This window comes from Manduca sexta, chromosome 16 (assembly GCF_014839805.1).
Source record: "Manduca sexta isolate Smith_Timp_Sample1 chromosome 16, JHU_Msex_v1.0, whole genome shotgun sequence".
In the NCBI taxonomy this organism is placed as follows: Eukaryota; Metazoa; Arthropoda; class Insecta; order Lepidoptera; family Sphingidae; genus Manduca; species Manduca sexta.
In genome coordinates, this window is record NC_051130.1 from 13151705 (window position 1) to 13177091 (window position 25387).

General features: G+C 37.1%; 1 protein-coding gene across 1 annotated transcript in view; it reads right to left on the reverse strand.

Moving 5' to 3' along the window:
- Window positions 1-25387, reverse strand: part of LOC115454988 (E3 ubiquitin-protein ligase AMFR) — a 60809-nt gene that overhangs the window by 13492 nt on the left and 21930 nt on the right. The window contains 10 exon segments of the mRNA XM_037439430.1: window positions 25-184; window positions 328-494; window positions 1468-1640; window positions 3091-3201; window positions 8166-8344; window positions 8574-8684; window positions 9017-9169; window positions 18170-18222; window positions 18500-18523; window positions 18526-18694. Of these exon segments, the coding sequence (XP_037295327.1) occupies window positions 25-184; window positions 328-494; window positions 1468-1640; window positions 3091-3201; window positions 8166-8344; window positions 8574-8684; window positions 9017-9169; window positions 18170-18222; window positions 18500-18523; window positions 18526-18694 (1300 nt within the window).

Below are 25387 nucleotides of genomic sequence, written 5' to 3' on the forward strand. Positions count from 1 at the left end.
GTAATGTAACGCGACAGGGCTCACCTGGTCGGTCGGCGGTGACGGTCGGCTCGGCGGGCAGGTCGGTGGTGTTGGGCTGCAGGCGGCCCTCCAGGATGTTCTCCAGCGTGAGGTCGGCGGAGCGCGTCAGCGTCAGGTCCGCCGCCAGCACGCTCAGGCTGTACTGCGGGAACATTTGTTGCACCTGCAACCAACACATCCACGCTCTGTACAGTGCCGACAGTACCGAGATAGCCAAAATGCATTATTGATAGTAAACGCGACAGTTTTATAATAAGGTCACGGTAGTCACTTTCTTGCGCCACGTATATGAGTGTAAAGGTGTACCTGCGCGGCGAGCGCGTACGCGTCGAGGAGCCCGTGCGGGGCGCGCGGGGCGTGCGGGGCGCGCGGGGCGTGCGGCGCGGGCGGCGCGGCGGGCGCGTGCGGGTCGAGCTCGCGCACGCGCGACACCTCCACCGAGAAGCTCGGCAGCCACGACACGTACCGGGACCCTGCGCACACACACTACTGCTGTCACACTAACACACTCATATACACAAATACATATTACGCGGCAAAATACAAACAAACATTCATCTACTTCACCACTTTCCTTACATTACCTAGACACGATTGTGTTCTAAACTTTCCTTAGTAATTAATTATCACAGTCATTATGACCATTATACGTTATGCAAAGAACTATAAAGTATAATATCAGCTTTAGAAAAATCCTAAAAAAGAGCGAAGCCGGTCTTTTGTAGCCTATTTTCAATTCCACTTTATTCTGCCTAATATAAAGAATGAGTAATAACTATTCTACGGGTGACTTCAATCAGTTTATTGTGAAACTAATGGAAAATAAGTTCCATATTAAATGACTTAGGACTTGAAGTGCTCACAATGTTCAAAACACTGTTCCTGATCTTGATCCAGGTCTAACAGAGCGAGCTCATCCAGAGCCACCGCCAGTACCAGGCATGACACTGCCAATACCACCACAAAACACCACGTTTTGGTTCATTCCCTCATCTCGATTTTATAGAATTTAGTCTGTCGTTAATTTATCGGATAATTTTTTTTCAATTCAATTTTTAAATTGTGGCTCCATCGTTGAATTTATCGGATAAAATATTTTTGTATTTTTACACCAAGATGTTAATTGTCATTTTGACGTTTTTATTCAATTTTTTACATAACTGCAATCAATAAGAAGTTTAGTTGTTACAAGTCTCTTTGGATTTAATGCAATATTCTAGTTCACAGAAGTTTCACAAATTGTTGGAAATATTGACCAACATGTTCGAATTGTTTTTGTATTTTAAAAATATAATTCATAATTTTTGACACATTACAATAAATTATAATGAGCTGCACACGCAATAGCATGTGAGTGCACAGCGTGGAATCATAATGTACTAGATAGAACTGTACAGTGCACAGCCAGTACGGAGTGTATGGAGTACAATAAAGAGTATAGCATACCGTCGAAGTGGAAGAAGTGGTTGGGGTGTCGCGCGGCGGGGTGCGCGGGGTGCGCGGCGTGCGCGGGGTGTGCGGGGTGCGCGGCGTGGCGCGGCGCGTGCTGCGGGCCCGCCAGCGAGCGGCGGCACGTCGGGCACGACGCGTCCTGCTGCATCCACTGGCACAGGCACGAGCTGCGGCCACACACACACTCACACATCACTTCTTCTTCTTTTTACTCTTCGAAACATATATCCCCCCCATATTTTATAGACCAACCTATTAAAAGCGGCCTACGTCCAGCGTAGTCCTACGACCTGTACGAGATCGACTGTTCAGTCTCCACTTTCTAGGAGGATGTGCAACGTAGACTTATCAATTTACTTAAGTAATACAATTTACCACTTAGGTATTATGTTTTTACGCTATACCCAAACCTTATGGTTTTTGGACCAGTTGAATGATATAAGAAAGTAAAGGATGACTAAGAGGTTACAGGGATGAAGGGCGATCGACAAAATTGATAAAAACATTATTGAACACATTGTATTCCTCACAACACTTGCTTTTGTTTCAACATCAACCACCTTAAAATCAATTCCGAGTAATAAAATGTAAACTATGTCACTCCAAGATAACGTGGAATTTTAGGAATAAAGAATTTCTGAAATTGCTTCGACAATTACTACTTCTGTAATTACTTAAATAAATTATGTAGGCATGGAACAATTGTTAAACTACCTAGAAATGATACCATTAATATTTTTATCGAAAGGTTCATTAAATTAATACTAACTGTCGATAACTGCGCTAAAACAATTTTTGATTTTCGGATGGGTTATTACGCGGGGAGACGCGAGCGAAAGCTGAATGAATGAACCCTTTCTAGGAAAATTTCGGCCATGGCGGCAAATCTCAACGGAGATCAGCCAGGTACGCAAGAGATATTATAGTGCACAAGTGAGTGCGCAACGCACAGGTGCACTCTTTGTTTCTTCACTCTCATAATCCGCTGAGACGGCAATCCGACATGGCCAGAGAAAGATCTATCGTAGGAACAGCGGCTTTACGAGTCACGGGGTAGGAGGATAGGCATTACACAAACAACTTCGTGAGTCCGAGCTGTGATCGAGTAGTTTTTAAGATAAAAACCCCCTCCATAAGTTTTTTTGGACCTACTCAGAATTCGAATCTAGGACCTCAGCTGGTACTCGTATTCGTACCGCGTTCGCATTACAACTACGCCACCGAGGCAATCAATGAAAAGCTAAATAACAATACAATGACTGATGACAATGACCAATACAACGACCTGACGAACAATTCATTAAACTTTATTTAATATTCATTATTGTTACATCTACATACAATTATATTCAGACTAATAAATTGTCCACTTTACACACAATTTATCATATCGGATATATCAAATATATTGTACTTTTTCTATAGTATTAAATTTCATTGTTTGTTTATATAATTATCGATATCACAATTAACGACTCTATGGTGGTACGTCTGTCGGACCAATAATGTCATAATAGTTTATACGGATAGTCCATCAAATCCCAAATATTGCACTTCACCTATATGATTAAATACATATATTTCCTTACGAATAATATATTGATGTGATATACTGACTTGTGGAAGAGATGTGAGCAGGGCAGCTTGCGCGCTTCCTTCATCGGTTCCCAGCAGATGGCGCAGTTGTCCTCGTGCTTCTCAACCTCCTCGCGGCTCGCCATCGGATAACTACAACAAACAATAAAACATATTGATATAGTAATAGAACTAGAACAGTGGTTCTCAAACTTTTTAAATGACGGAACCCTTTTGGGAAGCAAAATACTTGATGGAACCCTACAATAAAACAATTGTTTTTATAAGTGTATTTTTTATTAATCAGCATAATAAAAGTACAATGTAACAGTTACTAATTATTATTAAGAGAGGTGTTTTGATTTTTTTTTCTAAATTCTTGCGGAACCCCGACAGAGGTATCACGGAACCCTAGGGTTCCGCGGAACACACTTAGAGTATAGCTGAACTAGAACATAGTGAACGCACAAACGTAGCCAAGCCGCCTGGGCAACGGAAAACGAAGCAGATTTAATATTCGACACACGCATATCACGCATTTTTCCTCGAAGGGGTATGCAGGGGAATTAGAGTACCCACTTTTCGCCAAGTGTGTTCCGTCCCATGATGTGATAGAAGGCGAACCTATCCATATCGGACATAAATTCCAGACTTCGGGCTGATATTGAGCAGAAAAAAATATCACTGCTCGACCCGGGATTCGAACCCTGGACCTCAGAGCGCTGCTGTACCGCGCATGCAATACAACTACGTCACCGAAGTTCGACGATGCGAATGGTTTAGAGTAACTCTAAACCATTCGTATCATAAAGATTTAGTTATATATTAGACGCACATATGTTACACCTTTTCACAAATATAACTTAGTAACATTAATCTATACTATTATATAAAGCTGAAGAGTTTGTTTGTTTGTTTGTTTGAACGCGCTAATCTCAGGAACTACCAGTCCAAATTGAAAAATTCTTTTTGCGTTGGATAGCCCTTTGTTCGTGGAGTGCTATAGGCTATATATCATCACGCTATACCCAATAGGAGCGGAGCAGTAATGGCTAATCTCAGGAACTACCGGTCCAAACAGAAAAAATCTTTTTGTGTTGGATAGCCCTTTGTTTGTGGAGTGCTATAGGCTATATATCATCACGCTATACCCAATAGGAGCGGAGCAGTAATGGCTAATCTCAGGAACTACCGGTCCAAACAGAAAAATTCTTTTTGTGTTGGATAGCCCTTTGTTCGTGGAGTGCTATAGGCTATATATCATCACGCTATGACCAATAGGAGCGGAGCAGTAATGACTAATCTCAGGAACTACCGGTTCGAACTGAAAAATTCTTTTTGTGTTGGATAGCTCTTTATTAGTGTAGTGCTATAGGCTATATATCATCACGCTATGACCAATAGGAGCGGAGCAGTAATGGCTAATCTCAGGAACTACCGGTTCAAACTGAAAAAATATTTTTGTGTTGGATAGCCCTTTGTTCCTGGAGTGCTATAGGCTATATATCATCACGCTATGACCAATCGGAGCGGAGCAGTAATGAAACATGTTGCAAAAACGGGGAAAAATTATTAGTTTTGACAGCTTCCGTTGCGTGCGCTGCGTAAACGGTTAAAGTTATGCAACAATGATGTATGACGGGATTATTCCTCTTAAAAAGTTCTAAAAAATATATTATAAAACAAAGTCCCCCGCTGCATCTGTCTGCCTGAACGTGTTAAACTCAAAAAAAAACCCAATGCATTAAGATGAAATTTGGTATGGAGACAGTTTGAGACCCCAGGAAGAACATAGGCTCCCGGGAAACTACTACTTTTATAACGGAAAACTTTGGCCTGAAAAACTTTATAACGCGGGCGGAGCCGCGGACAAAAGCTAGTAATTCATATTGAGACGGCGCAAACATTACCTTGCCAAGGTACCACAGAATGTATATAGTATAACGTTAGTGTACAATTGCACCTCTTCTTAATCTCCTACTAAGTGACAATATAAATTTTAAAGTAAAAACTTTGTCAATATACTACATTAAATATATTTGGATGAAGTGTGGACCCGGGGAGATCCAATCCATAGATATAGGCTACGTTTTATTAAAAGTATAAAAGACGTTTTAATTTGGAAAACAATTTTGACGCCGCCATAGTCTCATAGTAAATAAGTAAACAATATTTAAAGTCACCATGAGAAGATTTCACAAGCACCGTGAGTAAACATTGATTAGCAGAACCTTAGACATATTATGTTAATGATTCACATTGTAACCGATGTTAATACTACACCGTCCTTGTAATCAACATCCGCTAATCGGTACAATATATCAATTAAATAATCTCTGATAAGTAGTTTTAATGGCACATACAATTAACTGTTACACATCGAGTTTCGTAAACTGTATAAATATTATAAACAAACAGATAAATCATCTTATATTTTATTTAAAAAAACTTTCGATAATAATACTTTTGTATATAATTTTATAAGCATTTTATTTGTGATTTTATAATGTTTTTAAATGCCCTTTCCAGTAATTTTACCATTTTTATGTCAGCCTTCAGAAGTCTTGTTTGTTTTTTATTACATAATCATAATTTAAAGGCATTCCCCTAATAAATATTTAAACAATAGGTAGTTTTTATAATGACCAAGGAACCGAAACAAAGAAATAATATACCATTCTTCCGACATTTGTAAACGCATAATAGTACCAGGAAAACATAAAGCATAGACGGTGTGAGCCGAGCCGCGACACGACCGCCGGTCACGTACTCTACACTCATTGATATAAAATTAATTAGTAAAGTCATTAGTAATGATTTGATGTTCTAACTGCTGATAGTGTGATGGCATAGTCTTATCGACGCGTGTGAGGGTTGTTTTACTAAATAAAGTAATAATATCAGCACTACTATATACAGTACTGCTGCACGGGCTTCCTCTACTGAGAGGGATTAGGCCTTAGTCCACCACGCTGACCTAGTGCGTATTGGTAGACTTCACACACCCTCAAAATTTCTATAGAGAACTTCCCAGGTATGGAGGTTTCCCGGCGATATTTTCCTTCACCGTTAAAGTAAGCGATAACTCACAAGAAATACATATATAACTTTTTAGAAAAATCATAGGTGTGTGCTCTTGGGATTTGCACCTGCGGACATTGGTCTCGGCAGTCCGTTCTAGACCCAACTAGGCTATCGCCGCTAGAATGTTTTACTAATAGCTGCATTTCCCTGAACGCTATCGGTTACGTTTTTTATCTCGGAAGGACGTACGCAGGTGGTTTTGCGTGATAAAAGTTTGAATTGCTAATTTCTGCCACCAAGCAGCAGAAAGCGGGGACTGAATATTTGTGGGTAATGAATGCAGTGCTCTGCAGTACCTTGTGACACATATTTCTGGTTAGTGTTACTATTGTTTGTTGTTGGGCACAGTAGCAGCGCTAGACATTAGGCGAGCGACCTTGTTTCGTCACTCCATTCTTCTATAATATGCATAAAATTACACATTGTTATTCATTATTCTATTTGAGATTGGAATTGCTAATAGCTTGATGATTCACTACGACGTAATATGTAAAAATCAAGTATGGCCTAGTATACGAAGTCGGTACACTACTCATCAATGATCTCCAAGATCAATGTCCACTGATAGAAGAAATAAAGTTACTAATTAACATCGACACTTTGCCGTCGCAAAATTTTTAGTTTACCCACTCAATCTTTATATACATAATCTTAATTTATTGTATTACTCTTTTAAATTCTGTACGCTCGTAGTTAACCGTGATTTTATTTTCTAAATAATTTTATCAACAAGTAATAATATCAGCCCTGTATTATATACTGTCCCACTGCTGAGCACGGGCCTCCTCTACTACTGAGCGGGATTAGGCCTTAGTCCACCACGCTGGCCTAGTGCGGATTGGTAGACTTCACTCACCTTCGAATTTCCTATAGAGAACTTCTCAGATATGCAGGTTTCCTCACGATGTTTTCCTTCACCGTTAAAGCGAACGATAAATTCACAAAGAATACACACATGATTTTAGAAAAGTCAGAGGTGTGTGCCCTTGGGATTTGAACCTGCCGACATTCGTCTTGGCAATCCGTTCCACACCCAACTAGGCTATCGTCGCTTTAACGGTGAAGGAAAACAACAAGTGTATTCATGTAATTCTTTATGAGGAACTAAAAGACCTTAAACTAAAAAAGTTAGTATAGAGACTTTTCCGCCCTCACCACTACACCTCCTGTGAGCCAGGATCAGCAGTGACATGCATTTTATGACACCGAGCGGTGAAGCTCAGCGAGTCTCAGGGAACACTCATTATCATGCCAGAGTTTATATTCCCAGAGTACGCGATGAGCAGACTGTTCAAATTCGTAACCAGATGTAGAGAATGAGAATGGGAGGGTTAGCATAGAGAAGGTAATTTATTTTTTGGTAGTTTGGTGCCGAGGCGATGGGTGTGCGTATGGTCCCACCTAGCCTAGCAGTCGGTAAAGTCCCCGATATCTCTAATGCTTCCTTAACGACTTTTGGCTTATCACCGGAACCTCATCGTTCAATTAGAATTTAGATACTATATTATTATCTAGCGGTTTGGTTAATGTATATCTTGCGGTTTTCGATTTGTGATAATTGAATTTAAATGGTTTAATTTAATACACGTGTATTAATTGAGTTTATTGTTTTTCTATGTACTGTTAGATAAATTTAAAAAATGCGCAGTAAAGAATAGGCTGAGTTATGTCCCACAGCCGACACGTATTGACCGCAATTCCTGTGGTTCTGGTTAGATCGAGGGGATAGAAGGTGTTCTGGGCTTGCCTCATCTTCCCCTATGCTGAGCGCTAATTCAATCGACCACATGGAGCCTGTACAACTGTGCTGACAAAGCTTTAGCTACTAGGTGCTTACATCAGTAAAGGATAACTAAAATAATTTAGCATAGAAAGAATATGTATGTATACCACATTCCCCGAAGGCGAAACAAAATATCAACCCAGTTTTCATTTATATCTTCTGATTTTAGGATTTTTGACACATCTCACAGAAGAAGACGGTAGTTTTAGTGTTTTTTGAATATAGTATAGAGTTAAGGGTGTGTACTGACGTCTTGCTCATGTGGGTGGCGAGCGAGGTGTAGAGGCGGTGTCTGCGCAGGCGCGCCTGCAGCTCGTGCAGCAAGTGGCGCAGCTGCATCAGCAGCACCAGCGACGCCATCGACACCAGCATGTTGCTGAAGATCACCATGTGCACCACGTGCGCCAGCTCCACCACCAGCGACACCGCCTGACACACACATGCATTACTCACTTATTGTAAGTATTTTGATTGCATTCCTATCAACATCGATCGGGAGATATCATCAAGGATTGTTTATAAACAAATAACTACATTGGAACTGATAATACAGTTCAATACAACGATATGTTAGATTTGTGTAAATGATGACATCTTTTGGTTTGTAATTGAAGGTAGTATAGAAACAGGATGTGCCGGCATAGTAATAGTGACTCACGTCGAATGTAAGATGCGTGTAGTAGGCGACGGGCCCGGCCACGTCCACCTCGCGCAGCTGCAGCGCGTAGCGCGCCACCATGTGCAGCCCCGCCACCAGCAGCAGCGTGCACTGCAACACACGCGACACGCGTCACACAACCACTCCGGGAAACCTCTCCTCTTTACTACTTCTCTATTGATTCATAAATGTCGTCACTTCGAAAACATAGTACCGAAGTATATCGTACCTTTTATGTTTTGTTACATTATGTCCTGTATCTCCCAGCTCGAGCTAGCTTTTTAGGTTACTTTTAATTGTAATTATTAGTATCATGTACCTTCATTTGTCGTAAATACAACTATAGTTACCTACGTGACTAATAACTTATTTTATTTATTTTATTAACAAGGACAACCGAACAAGTTGCAGGTGATACATTATAAATGTCAGAGTGTTATCACCTCGGCGGCCATGAATGCGAAGTTGTCCTTGTTGTTTGGCAGGATCCAGGCGTACGCGGCTACGAGCAGAGCCGTAGACGCCGCCATGTTACACACCACAAGCCCCAGCAACCGCACGTGCGTCCACAGTATGGAATTCGGGGACGAATACAGCTGCAACAACATAAAATTACTTTTATATACAAACTATCAAGTTGATGCATGCTAAATATTCACAATGCCAGGAGGACTTCGAGGACCTCGCCTTTATAGCATAAGACAGTAGATATATATTATATTACATCCGCCCGGTTAGCGACCCCCGTATACAAGGTGTTAAAACTCCGATAGTGGCCCACGTATGTGTCGCGTATCGAGATAAGAGCGTGTATATCCGATTCCAACAGGCCGGCATAATTGTGTCGACTGCCGAGGGGAGAGGGGAGATTTTATTGGACCCCACTCCACTTTATGTCAGAAGCAGTGAGGTCCCTTCGCTGTGCCGTATAAAAGATAAGATGAGTAATTGGATCACATTAGAAGCATAGTTTAAGAAGAAGAAAAACCGAAGTAATTAACTAAGAATAAAAAATGCCATTAACAAAAATACCCCCACCCGTTAATCACCTACGTCCTACGTAAACCAAATCATAATATTGAATTATAACATCAATAATGGATAACGGCCGATACATAACAAACATGACATTCTAGTATGTTCTTCTTGTTTATTAATTATTATCTTTATTTATTGTTTGGATATTTAAACAGACTACGGATCAAAAGCTTGAACGTAATGCATTATTGTGCAATAAGAATCAGACAGTGAATATAAATCAAAAAGTAAAATAAAATAAAACATATTTATTGTGAATAAAAATGTATGTGCTTGGCAAATGATGAATGCATTCTTATTTCTTTGCGTTGCTGTCTCCTCCAGGGAAGATCTTGTGACGGGATACGTGTTTAAAAAATCCTGTAACTATATTTTTCTAATACCGTCTGGTATATTTTTGTTCCACATATTCAATTCAACAATTGAATTGACTTGAAATGCTGGCAGGTTCAGAAGAGAGCTGACACTGTCAGTACGGTGTCATACAGATGGAAGAGATTACTACAATAATCATCGAAGCCGGTGCCAACAACTGACATAGTTCTTAAAATGTATAAACAAACTGCGTTTACGGTAAACTTATGATACGTATATTTGCTTCATATAAAATGTAATTAGTAAACTCATTAGTACTACTAGGTCAGAATTCGCTAAAATTTATCACTTTAAAATTTGTTATCATGTCTACACCACGGCTACATATTAACATATACTGCTAAGAATCCGGAAGGTTTTTTTACCCTTATCTCGAAATTCAGGTCGTATATCCAGCAGCCATCAACCTCCTGTAATTACGTTTTCTATAACGAGCTTTTGTTCCCACCTATTGTTGCTATTCCGATTAAAAGCGGAAACATTGATTCCCCTTTATTTTCTAACATGTCTACATTGCTCAGAATCCTGGACTTCCCGGATATAGCTGCAATAGAATTTATTTAATTTAACATCGTATTTATAATCATTGTCTAAATACTTTTTCTTGATATTTTGTCTAATATAACTTTGCTATTACGTTTCATTGTATTTAACTTTAACGGATATATTGTCAAGGTTGGTGATTTATTTCCGAAATTGTATTAAAATAACTAGCTCAAGGGTACTTATTTTTTTTGATCTAATACATTACATTTGTGGTTTATAGTCATACCGCCTCCAATATTAATCTGAAGTACTCATTCGCCAAAGCTCACTTCCTCCATATCAGAGCACAACAGTGCATAAAACAGAAATAAACGAACGGTGGAATCTGACCGAGACGTAGGAATATACCTACCACGTCATTTTATTAAAAAAAATTACCGAAAAAATACGACGTAAACGGTTAATAAAGCGCAATAACCGATAAGAAACGCAGTAATGCCTTTTAATGCGCATGTACATTGTACGCAGGTTGAGTACGTTTCTCAAGCAAATCAATACACCAGTATGTACAAATACTCCCATATATGGCGAATTTAATACAACTTGCGCAAAATGTAAACAATATGAAATGTATTTTTTATGAATTACCAAGGTTAACTGTTCAAATGAATGTTAACAACTATTTAATAATTCAACTGAAGTGAGACCGACTGCGGTGATGAGACTTTTAGGTTCCAACCGCGGGCCAATGAAATCTACGATATATGTATAGCCCTCGTGTTGGATGATAATTATTAATATAATTACCAAACCTTAACAAAGAAAGAATGTAAAGTTTTAACAAAACGTGCCTCGCTGAGCGTTAGGCTTGCGACACATTTGTTAGTTATTATCGCAACTATTTCTCAGTTTATGTATTTGTTCATTATTTCGCCATCCATTGTTAATGATCAATGCGTTTCCTTTTCAGATATTATTGAAATTTTATTGTTGTCATCTATATTGTTTCCTTATCCATACATTTTATTAGAACTCTCACATACTTGCATATTTGCTTTTCCTGGGAAGAGAGGCGTCAACGAAGGTGATGAGATGTTAAACAAAATATTTGCTTCCATTCATACAACGTTAAACAAAGTATAAATTCGGTATTATTTTGAATACTTCCACCATATCGAGTGTGCGGACATTGTGTGTAAAAAACACTAATTCAATTGTTGATTCGCATACTTATTGGGATTACATGCACAGCCCTTACCTGTAGCTGCAGAGCAATAATCTACCGTCCAGTTTACAAAGTGTGTCGTTGATCGAATAAGGCAACAGTCGCCTTTGATTATTTAAGTGAAGCAAAAACAAATTATACATTAATTAGCTCAAATTAAAATACTTAAAATAAAATTAAATACATAAAGTTCCGTGTATTTAATTAAACGTTTCACCAAGCTTTTTGTTTCCTGTCTATTCTGAAGTAGTTTCCTAAAAAACCGCTTACATTTTTGTCGAAAACTTGAAATTGTATTATTCCAAATAAGACGTCATGGTCGCCGTCTATCACGAGACAGAAAAGAAACAAACCCTTGGGTCAACGACCTATAGGTGCACAGGTGTCTGTATCACTTCCGCTTACAGCCACCTCATGTATCTAAGTCATATACCTCAATACAATTGTTTTAGCAAAACTATATTACTTACTTGAACAACTATTGGTTGTAGTCAACATGTAGATTTGATGTAACGACTACGGTTTTTGGCGTTATAATCATTTAGCGAACACGTCACTTCGATTCATCGAGAAAATTCCTTTTGAATGGTGTAATGCATGTAACATATTGAGCAATAGGCACAATAATCAGAAGTGTTTATCGAATTACACGTTAAGACTCTTCGCTTTACTATTAATATCTATGAACAAAAAAACAAGTGAATTATGTTTAAGACCCAGATAATAAATAGTTAAGAATAACTTTCGACTTGTGCTTATTTAAAATTTTTAATATCATTTAAAAATTGTTGACATATTTTGATAATAAGTCGCGTGAAACAGATAATTTCAATCAATTCTTTTGTTCCTCAGAATTAAAATTAGTCCACATTGGTGTAATCGACTTCTGCCTTTATTATATGAAGACCTTGCTTGTAACAGACATATGCAGACAGCCAAATGTGTTAAACTCATCAGTAAACTGTGAATTGCTCATAAGTGTCTAAGGATTTCTGTGTTAAAACAATTGTTTGAATATCACTTTAATTAGCATGTCAACACACATATTTATTTCTGATTGGGCCATTCTTGGAATCGTTTATTGAAATCAATGGATCGAGGAGTCGTCACATTGTGCACAAATGCCAATCTCACGTGTTTTAATTATTTTACACGTGGTCATTACAAATACAATCAAATAAACACATGCAAAGAAACAATTTTAGTAATGAAAACGCAATTAAAAACAATTATATAGAAATGTGAGAAATTTCCGCCTGATACAATCGTGGTGTGATACGAGTTTAAAAATATAATAGGAAGTACATTTATAATGCTTTATTTTTATAGCAGAAGGTTGTCTGATAAGTGACCATGGCACAAGTGCAACCACAAAGCTCCAGGGACAGCGGAAGTCTATCCTCAGAAGAGTATGAGAATTGAGATGAGTGCGAGCTATGTTCCTCTATTCGGTAGTTATTTGTTTCTGAACTTTGACTAAAGACACATAGACGCAGACAAGCCAAAGATTAGCCACGGCAGACAAACGTTTCAATTCTATTTATAGATTGTAATATGCAGAGCGCAACTCGCTTGTAAACAATACTACGCACACAAACAAAACACACGATGAAGGTACTAAATTTATTTACGGTTAACGAGCACCGAATGTTTCCGTTGATCGATGATGATTAATGCTTAGTAGGATTGCCCGCCAGTGCCACTGTAAAGTGTAATAGACTTAATTTCTGATACGATAGGGTCAAAATTCCAACGTGTTTGAATCTGATAAAGCCGATAAATTATCAAGTTTTTTCGAAAAGAAGGTAAGAGAATATGTTATTCATATACACCGCTGTCCGTAAACTTCGTATTACCAGTATAATCATCGATGAAAATACTAACGATATGGCTTTAAAACCGAGAATTTTCATTCGTGGTTTCCTTTCTCGTTGAAATGATTCGTCTGACAGTGTGGCCATCACCATAAAGGCGTACTATCAACAGTTCTTCTTCATATAGCAGTATTATCAGTGCCCTGTCACTTCTAAAAAAAATGTAAACAAAAGCCAAATCATTTGACCTACATAATGTTATCATATATCATTAATGTGTTTATTTAACAATTTGGTTCATTTCCATTGGTCATTAGAATCCGCGTGCGGGATGCGGAAGATTTTCTGTTCACGCATGCCATGGGGCCCGCATAGGGTAGCCATATTCATTAATTGTTATCCCGTACTCGGGGACACCCCGCATACGGTGTAATGATTGAGATACTGACCAGTGAAATGTAACAGGCTTCGATGCCACAGAAAATGGGCATATATATTATCATATATCTTATATCATTCACTTCCTAATCCCTATTTCTTTTGCTAAATTAGGAAAACATTGTGCCCACATTTCCAATAGGCTGTCGTTATTGGCTATGACTGTGATCAACTAATATCACGTGGTTCCCCTTTGTAGGCCTCATGCGATAAATAACTCACTGTTGCAAAAAACCTAAAGGTGCACAAGAATTCGCGTGGCATTGGATCAATATGGGGGCAATGCTCTTGCTCGGTGTACTTTAATGTCTCACACTTAGCATTCCAGTGTATGGGACTACAAATCCTAATTGGACGATAAGCATGTGCAAATATTTGTACACGTTGTTGCCTGCATACGAAACAAATATAACAGATTTGCATACACGCCCATGCAAATGTAAGTGTTTGTTGTTTGTTTGTGATTTCGGAATAAAAGGATTTTTTTTTCTTTACATATTGAGCTCCTTTTTTTTTATTAATATGTTTGTTCAGCCAGGGTAATCGCTTAATATGTAGTGTAGGATACTAGAGCCGGCCGTATACATTGTCTGGCTAAACTAACTTCCTTCACATATACATATTAGTTCAGTTTCCAAGTTTCCACTTTGAAAGTTTTAGTACTTCTGCGTATCGAACTTAATTTTCACTAAGCTCGTTCCCACTTATTCGGTCTACTAGACTCAGTCAAGGATTAATGTTATAATAATTGATAATACACCGACGTACGCTGTTCTGCGCCCGCACCTACCAACTATGATTGTATTAATATGCTGACTGAATAAAGCATTGAGAATTGTGGCTTGTGACATTTTAAGCGGCTCCAAAAATTATCCGAAAATGATTTCTATGGTTCAGTTGGGTAAAAAGGATGAACCCACCATTGAGAAAAACATCTTTATTTCCGAAAAAAAAAAACAATTTTAATTGTAAATCCAATAAAAATGATTAGTTCACTCACTTCAGTAACTGGTCTCGTGATGTAGGCGACCCACATTTTGTGGCTTAACGTCCATAATCCGAAATTTTCATGAGCAAATCAAGCCTCAGCAAATGGCAGCAGGTGATGAAATGAGTCAGGGCGGTAATTTCGTTCAATTTAGTTAATTATAAAAAATAAAGTATGCTGCGACAAATATGAAATGCACGTAAATTGTACAATAATTTTGTGAAGTTATAGTCTTAAAGTCGATTACATATTTATTCCTAATTTTAAACTATATTAACGGTAATGTCCCCCAGAATTATAATATATGTAGAAAATCTTTTATGTCTGTAAGTGGACACATGATGGTTATTCTTAATGATGGTGCGTTTAGCACAAGTCTACAACACCCCGATTTGTATGCAATCAATAATATCCTCCCAGTTTACTGCGTGAGATTTTTAGAGAACTTTCGCATGAAAATAATGTAACATTTCACATTGCATACGCGCCCCCCGCACGAATACGTGACCTCGCTTACGTTTCAGGGACTAGGAGAGTTATTCACTAAGCCGACCTAAAAAGACTCGGGCTGCGGTAATACTAAATAAACTTAATTGAAATAAAACCCAAGTCGGAGTTTCACAGGACACCCAATTTGAAATAGAAATGTCGTCAATTTTCTATATTAATGATCCAATCTATCCATCCATTCGCTAGTAAATTACGTCTTAATAAATTATGCTTTTTACGAATAATTTTACTGCTTGCAGTCGATTTCAAATATACGACCTACTTTGTGTGAACCTTGTCCGTACAGTTTTAAATAATCAGTTTCACGTGACCTTTTTGTTTCGAAAAGTAACATTCTCATTATAATACATATTTTCAACACAAATATTTCAATATTGAATAAAGTTGATTTTGTAAAATAAAAAACTTTCTAAACTGTGTCAACGATTTGTTACAATAAGTAGGCCTCATACATCTCACTAATAAAACTATAGTGTGCATCAAGTTTGTAGTAGGTTAGGTAGCTAACACAATAACAATGCCACATGGATGGGTCGTGGTGCTGTGACGTCACGTCACGCCATCCAAGCAAGCACACAGCTGCCGCGTCTGGTTATCATTGCTGACGTCTCGGCGATAACGCCGTGCGTGAAAACCTATCACACGAGATGACTCACTGTAGAGTCGTTAGTGTTTGTTATTATAGAATTAATAAAAAATAATAATATCAGCCCTATATACTTGCCCACTGCTGAGCACGGGCCTCCTCTACTACTGAGAGGGATTAGGCCTTAGTCCACCACGCTGGCCTAGATGGCCTAGGCCTAGCTGGCCTGCAGGTTTCCTCACGATGTTTTCCTTCACCGTTAAAGCGAACGATAAATTCACAAAGAATACACACATGATTTTAGAAAAGTCAGAAGTGTATGCCCTTGGTTTATTATAGAATTATTTATTTATATTAGAAAAGTTTTTAATAAGTATACTTTCTTGCTCTTCATACTGCCGGAAGAATTTGGCTTAGGTTTACTGTTTTCGTTAAGGAAAATACATCTCATGGTTGATTTTAGTATAGGAGCAGTCTTGTCGGTCCAAATTATCATATATCTTAATATTAATATAAAAAATCGATATGTAAGTAGTTAAGTAATTGTACATTGATAAAAACAGAAAATGACTGTTAAATAATATTGGCATTTAAAGTTATTGCAATAAATTAACAGAGGCGTAGTTTATCGTGGATTTAAATTAACCTTTAAATAATTTTTGGTGATTAAGCAACCACGTAGCATTTGTATGCATTATACATATTGCATAAATATTTAGTTTTCAGTAGATGCTTCGGCTTATATTGTATTATTTTTTTCTATATATTGAAATAAAACCTAATAATTATAACTGTATAGTATCGTAATAACCTTTTCCAGGTGCTTCTAGATACCATCACAAATTTGTTAATCGAATCATTATTTTGTTAAGTAGGTACCACCCTTTACTTTACCCATGACGCATTTATTTTCCTGAGTTAAAGTAACGGAACGATAATAATATATAGTGGCATTACAGTACAGTACATTGAGTGCATTACTGGGAAGTGCTTTAAAAAAATTGACAGCTATGGGAAGATAGCACTGAAAACCCAAATGCATTCTACAGTTTCTGCGAGATTTGCCTTTGCCGTGAACACGTTGAAACGTCATTCCAGTACTTCTCGTTTGAATTTGGTTCATAAGTGTCGCATCCCACTTACCCCCGGGAGAACCAGTTTAGTATGTCCATTACAGTTTAATGACCATTTGGGCTCGTATGAAGGCACCAATGCACAATTAATTTTACTCTTTTTTATATTTGGGATCTTTATTGTAGTTTTATATTCAAGGAATTTATATTGGCCAACCGTGAGTCAATGCTAAAGAAAATTTGGTATGGAAATATATGTATGGCGACAACATTGTTATTAGGCGGCAGGTTGACGACCTCTCGTTAGTTCCTACTAATGTTATGATGACGGCGGGACAAGGTTAATATCAGGGGTTTTGCTATCTCACACGTGTCAGTGCTATAACAAGTAGTCTTAACACTAGAGCAAGTACGAGAATAAAAATAGTTTAAATTTGAATCTACGATCATAATCTGTGGACATATTTCATCCAAGTCCCTTTAGTGGTTCTTGCGTTTACTTCTTAACAAACATCCAAAGATTTCATAAACATACGCATTTATTATATTACGCAGTAAGAAGTAAGATAAGATAAGATAGTATGTAAATGTAAACATACACTGTACTGTTGTAAATGTGTGTCATCTTAATTTTTACAGCTCTCCTTAGTCACTCGACGTTATTTTGACAGTGCGTAACATGTCACAAGTAATCCCAACATCATGTTTAGGACTATAGAAAATGGCTTACAGAATGTTATTCACCGACTTAAGAAACATGACACGGCCGCGTTATTTTTTTTAAACTAACTTACAGAACACCCAGTTGTTCATTACCAAGGTGTCCCGACGCGCTTGATAATATAATATCTAAACAATAAGGGCATTAACATTTCCAATCCGTCCAAGAAATTTGACTCACGAAAGTGACATTGCAGTAAATTAAAAGTTACAACATTTTTATATACAAATAAATATAAGTCAATGCTTCATAGAAGAATAAATAAACATTACGAGAGCATCTACCCAGGCGCACTGATATGACCACCAATAAAACTCAGTTAGTAAATGATGTGTTACTTACATATTCATATCTATCCTTGGTGAGTTGTGCGGTGAGATGCAGGAAGCCGATGACGGTACCAGTAATCCCACAGCATGCATATGAATATATAAAATATTAATTGTTGACCACGCCGAACACGGTGTCCCGACGCGCTTGATAATATAATATCCAAACAAGGCAACATTTCCAATCCGTCCAAGAAATTTGACTCACGAAAGTGACATTGCAGTAAATTAAAAGTTACAAATTTTTTTACAAATATAATAATAGAAGAACAATTTTATATATTATATAATAATAATAATAATATCAGCCCTGTGCACTGATACGACTACTGAGGGATTGCCTGAGTGAACCAGCTGGCCCAGAGCGCATTCGTAGAACTGCACACACGCCGAACACGAAGATGAACTTGTAGAACACGTAGTTCCAGAACTTGTCCTTCACGCGCTGCGACTCCGCCACGCGCAGCTCGCCGAACACCACGCGCTGGATCAGCTTGCCCAGCAGTATCAGCGTGCAGTACGACATGTTGATCACGTTCTGTAACAATGAACGACAAATGTCTTTTGCTGAATCCGTAATAATAGTTTTTGAAAACAATTTTATATATTATATGTTATGTATTTATTTTTTAAATAAAACATGCGACCTGAAATGGTATACAAAGACATTGATAATATAAGTTATCATCAATGATTTTATTCGGTTTAATGTTTGAAAGGTTTATTATTAGTTACCCTGTCTTGGGCCTAGGCCGAAGATAGGGTCAAATGGCGCATACTGGAGGAGGCCTATGTCCAGCAGTGGACAAAGATATAGGCTGATGATGATGATTATGATGATAAGTTAATAATTTTCAATGGGTCCGGTAACTTAGATCAAGATTACTCGTATAAAAGCTATTTATCGACATTAAGGTATAAAGCTTTTATTTTTGCCGCATTAGAACAACTGTGTTATGTCTAAGTCACACTAGTCGTGAAAATATTTACCACGTTCAAATTTACAATGATCATAAGGAAAAATAATATTATTGACACATCCACTTACACTCTACAATAGAGCTTCAATTAATATTTAATTACGTCTCATTATAACGTTATAGTTAACAATAAATAAGTACAATTTGCATTGCATGATCTGTTTTTATATATTGTTATGCGCGACTTCTTCCTCTATATTATGGTATATTTATTTCATAAAAGTAGATTTTCTAAAGATTGTTAACAATATTGGACAATCCATAATCTAGGGGACAAGTATTATATTTTATAGTTAATTATAGATAGGAAGACACTAAATATTATCTGTTCGGATACTATATTAGGCATCTAATTTAGAACACACGTTAACCTTTACGAAATAGAATTGGAGATTTAAAAAAATAATAGAAGCATATTTGAGGCCAACCACCCACTCGTACTGACTCTGTTTAGAATATAGCCAAAGTGGCCGTGGTGGCTATAGCCAAAATCTATACTTAACAATGAAGTTCAAATTAGACACATGACCCTAACTCCTGTTTCCTAATGGTACGTTTAAGAGATTCTAGAATAATACATAATAATGTTACTCGGAGAGAAGGCTTTTGGCAGATAGAAGTTCTGTCCTCACTAGATATATCGTTGTAGCGACTAGCGGCCAGCGCTGCATGTGACAAGGTCGACCGGACCTTTGGTGTTGAACGCCGCTCAATAGCTTATTGAACTATTCGATACGTGATAGCCGACGCCGTTTGTTTGTATCCGTAGAACGCGCTGGAAGATCAACAGGTCGGTGAGTCACAGCGGTCGGTGCGGGCGGCGGTAAACAATTTATTTGTCGAATGCTGTGTATGCGACCTTACAGATCTTTTAGAACTTAGAAGTTTGGATATCGCAGATTTACTTAAGACTTTGACGACAAAAAGTATACAGAACTGGTGCTATCTCTAACCTTAGACCTTTCAATATATTCTAAGTCATAAGTAATATTCAATTATCACTCAAATGGTCATGGCGTGATATAGATGCAATTTTGTTGTTGATATCACGTATTATTTTTAAAGCATTGATCGGCGAAATAGGTCGCCTGATGTGAAGATCTACTAATGCCCGTACAATCCCATATAAAGAATGTACGCTTTATAGGTTTTAAAGAAATTGGTTGCTCGAGTGTCCAGAAGTGCGTTGCTCGGTAAATATCTCTCGACCTTGTAATGTCTCGTTTCTCTGGCAAGTGGGAGCCTACGTGGTCTAGATGCAAGCGGGGGAGGCAGCATGCGCACCGCGGCCAGCTGCATTCGACCAATCACCAACACGCAGCCTCCATCGATTTTGTGAATACAGAGTTTGTTTATGCTCACGTAGAGGGCCTGTAATACGATTAACCAGCCTCAATAAATTTTACCGGGTTATAGGTGTCGTATGCAAGTATGATTGAACTAATAAGCAATATCTATTGAAATTTAAATAATATCTATGTTTTTTGTTCCTCTGATTGGAAGCTTATTATGATCTATGTGATGTCTGAACATTACCACCGTTCAGAGCTTCAATTCAAGCTTTGTCGTGGATATGAGCGCAATGCAGTTTAATATTGTATTTTAAAATAGAACATTTTTGTTATTGTTTATTAACAGGCATAAGCAAAACCTTCAGACGAACGACCTTGCTCGTCTCGTCTGAGTTAAAAACGCAAAAAAATCATTTTTAATGTGAGTAATCTCATATTCTATTGTTCTCGATAACAATAATTAAGAATTAACACGCTAATCTTTCTCGCTTTTTGTTTCAAATCTATATTTCTTTATTATAACTGAAACGTTATTATCTATCAACCATGTTGATTTAATATCGTTGGCTTCTTTAATCATAGAGAAGAAAAGTTTGGGTGTAATTTTCCATTTTTATTACAACTGAATAGCGCCATATGAGCGAGTCACTCGCTTGTTGTTATGACTCACGAATAAACTAACAACAACTCAGATCCATTTAATATACTAAATGTTATAAACACTCTAACATTTCAATTCAAGGGAAAAAGTTCCAATCAAAAAGCTTCACATGTATTTCAAAGGTCAATGTAATTTCCAGGACGTCCGGGAGACCTAGCTCGGACGGGATATCTAGGCACAAACCGCTCAGATTTTCACTACGTCAATAAATTACTAGGGGTACTGGCCAACCTCGTGCTGTCTCTTTCCAACAGCGCTCTCTTTTCTCTCCAGCTGCGTTACAGTTATCGACTTGTTTAAAAATTATTTTAATACGGCCTACATTGAAATGTGCAGTTTCATCAGTTTACGAGGATAATGTCAATTACCATTGTTTCCATTCTTATCATTTAGCCGTCTAGACACAGTAAACGATACTGATAAGAATATGTAAACAAAATACTCGATAATCCTAAACTCAGAATTTTTCTTGTACCCGCAGACTACAAAGAGAAGTCTTATTCATTGAGTATAAGTGTGTTTAACAAAGGAGACGTCAAAATATTTGCAGAGGACATATGCAATTCCCGGTGCAGGAATTAAACTCGATTCTAGTTTCACTGTTGTTTTATTAGATCTATTTAAATGAAGGATATTCCAGTAGTTCCAAAAGCAACTCGTTTCAAGCGGAATTCCTTCAATCCACTATACAATCAGGTGACCTTAGGGGCTAGATCGACTGTAAGCACGCTATAAAGTGTCTTGTATAAAATTTTAAGTTTAAACCTCTGCACATGACATCACAACACCAAACTGCTAATTGATAAATGCCATGACCTTTTTGGTAAATGGGTAATGACTTTGTTTCGTGAATAAAAATTTTATTGACTCGTTAATTCCAATTATATACCAGTTAAATCATAGCTCGTGGAATATAATTTTAATACATGAACAAATATTTTCGATCTGTACGTATACACTTGTACAATCGAAACTATTATTTAAAAGAGAAACGATTTGACTTAATTTTTTTTAGAAATAGGAAGCTGGATTTTTCACTCTCGTGTTTATAGATTACTATTTATCCTGGAAATGAACGTTAACACGGATACCTACACTAGCAAAAGCTAGTAGCAAAGTCGATATAAAAGGCGAAACAATTTCTTTGTATAGCCTATTTAGTCTAATTAAAGAGCTATATTGAATCTCTGAATTTGATGAATATTACATTTTCTTTCTCTGTACCTATTCTATTGTCTAAACTCTAAACAATTGTTTTGATGACGTGCCTGACCTACACATAACAAGTAACCGACGTGTATTAAACAAATAAACATAAACGTTATCTATTGTCTTTACTCATATCACTTGAATAATACGATATCGCTGTGTTTAGATTAGGTAAATATTTTAATGAGGACGCAATAAGTAGGTCAAAGAGAGTACCGTATCGGAGAACAGCCGTGGAAGTATGGCGAGCTCAAAGGGAAGTTTTAAATACAACAGTTCAGTAGTTCGCTTCGTGGTTTAGACACCTAATCATACCTAGTACAAACGCCTCCCAAAACCTCGAATGTCGAGAAATTGGAATTACAGAGTATTAGTGTCATATGCTTTTTAAAATTATTATCATAGAATTTAATATGCATCCAGATGGTAAATACAGTGCATTCCAAATGTAGACAGATCAAGGTGATACAAATACACATTTAAGATAATTTTAAGAATTATTAATTTGTAACGACTGGTCGGCATATCAAGTTTTTCTCCGTCGGTTGTAGTTATTAACTTGAGCGAGACATTTTTGAGTATTATTTCACATTCCCACCTCAGGTTTTGGAAGTCCATTTCGTAAAAAGAATTTGGATGCATCGATTATGTCATAAACCAATAAAATTTGTTCATTGATAATGATCATACGTTTTATTTATTGGCCATGATTTATCATAATTCAGTTTTACGTGCGGAACGACGCGTATAGATTAACATCACTTGCAGATGTTGTTCAGGTAGTGTGTCCTATACATTTTATACTTAACACGACTGTACACGCAGTGGAAATTCCTAGGGGGTTGGTCCGCCAACTCGCGTCGAAATGCTAGCATACTTCTGTAAGAGTGCATCATTCATTGAACCGACGGAACCAATGTCAGGCATTTCTCTATTGCTTAAAAATAGGATCTAATATGCACGCGGCGTTCTCTCACACTAGCCTTGAAAATACGTGCGGCACAATCAGTACTCGCCGTGTAATACGCTTGCACGATATTTTCCGACACAATCTATCGAGGAATAAATCACCGCTCACGATCTTCATTTCTCAATAAGCAGTCCATACTCTACAGCCAGCTGGAACCTGCGACCTTCACGTCTGGAGCGTATCAACTCATGCCGCTATCCGCTTAGCTCGTGGCAGCATGTAGACAATGCGGCTAAGGTAATCGACGGGACTTATAACGTTATCTATTGACATAGCAATGATAAAAGAAAATGAATAACATAAATTATTCTCAACAAACTGTACTGTATTTTTCCGATGATCACAAACGAAAGTTTTTAACTTGATTGTCTTAGTTCATAGCGCATGCCCCGAAGAGGTTGTCCCTGTCTCGAGGAAACTAATGTTGTAATGAATTAGTATTTTGTACCTCTATATTATTAACTGGACAATGAAAATACATCTAATAAGTCCTCGTTTTTTCCTCAATGGCGACGTAAACGACTTGTAGAATATACCTATGATCAATACTTTTAAGCACAAATATTTCAATTATACCTAATTTTCCGATCTGGTTTTGCTTCATGACTTGTTTTTGCCAAACAACTCAAATTGTTTTTTACGCATGAGTCTCCTTATTACTTTTTTCTTTTAGAGGTCGTATAAAGATTGCATTAATCTGTTTTCCGGTTTGAGGTTTTTCGTTATTTAGATTAACACTATTATCAAATTATTAATATTTTTTATTCAAATAATATGTTTTGATTTGATAGCCTTTCATTTTTTTTGTCACATTTAACGTAATTCTACTAAGATAACGTTTCATACGCGTTTAATGGGGTGAAAATGTTGTCGAATATTAAGTTGCTCAGGTTGTCTAGATTAATGGAAATACACAACACAACTACATCACTTAAAACTTAGAATAAAAAAACATTAATGATTTGTTTTTACAATGTCTACGATGCCTTTTAAACAGTAACACAAAGGTGATTGCACGCTTTTGTTGTGTGACAAAAATAGACCTCTGGTACCTGATATCTTAAATATAACTACTACATGTGTGACAAATGATTCAGAAATCCGTTGAGGTCAGCGAACATTTTTATTGAAATAACATGTTTTTTGTTTATTCAAAATGTTCGCGAAAGTTACACATAATTGTTGGTATAGTGTGTTTATTAAGTCCAATTCCTAAAATATAACCGTTAACTCTACAGACTACTAATGACAACATTTAGTATATATCTGATAATGAGCAAATAATATTTATTTATTGACTACAAAATACAAAAGTACATATCAATTTCAAACGTTTTTCTGTGAATTCAAACTAAAAATTTTCCGTCTGTCTGGTCTAATATCCGACACAGTTGAACCGATTTTGACAGATTCTCCATTGGTACGCAGGAAACTTCATTGAAGGTAATCGAGTTATATTTACACTACAAATATTGTTATTGTAAAGGGTATATTTTTAATATCCATACTGGATGTTAATTTGAACTCGGCTCGTAAGTTTTGAACATAGTCATTCAAGTCACTGTTATTGCATAATTGATATACAACAGAAATACAATTCGATATCCATACGATGTGTTAGTAACACGATGTGCTTAATCAGCTTGGACACAGATATAAAAACAGCAGCTGCCACCGCGCACCCGCGATATAATAATATGATTATTGTACATTTTATAGTAACAGATTACTGGGAATTTAGACTGTAATATAAGACTTTTCTTAGTAATACTGCGATAAGTCGCGGTTTGTATTTGTTGAAACCAATTAATGAAATATACCATAAGCATGTTCACGTTATTACTACTTTTATTGGCAGAGTGGTATTATGTAATTCGCTATAAACTTATAAAAGCTTAATTTAGGTACAAATATGTTATCATTTGTATTACTATAAAACGAAATTGTAATTTAAGTTTAAAAACACATGTCTCGCTTTCGACAAAGTAGTCGGGTAGCGCGGTTGTTGTTTATGTTTTAAATTCTTGGAGTGCTTAATTGTGTTTTGATTAAGACTTTTATAATAATTTGCATTATAGGTTTCAATTTTAAATTTTTTACCTAAATTTGTTGTAGTTCT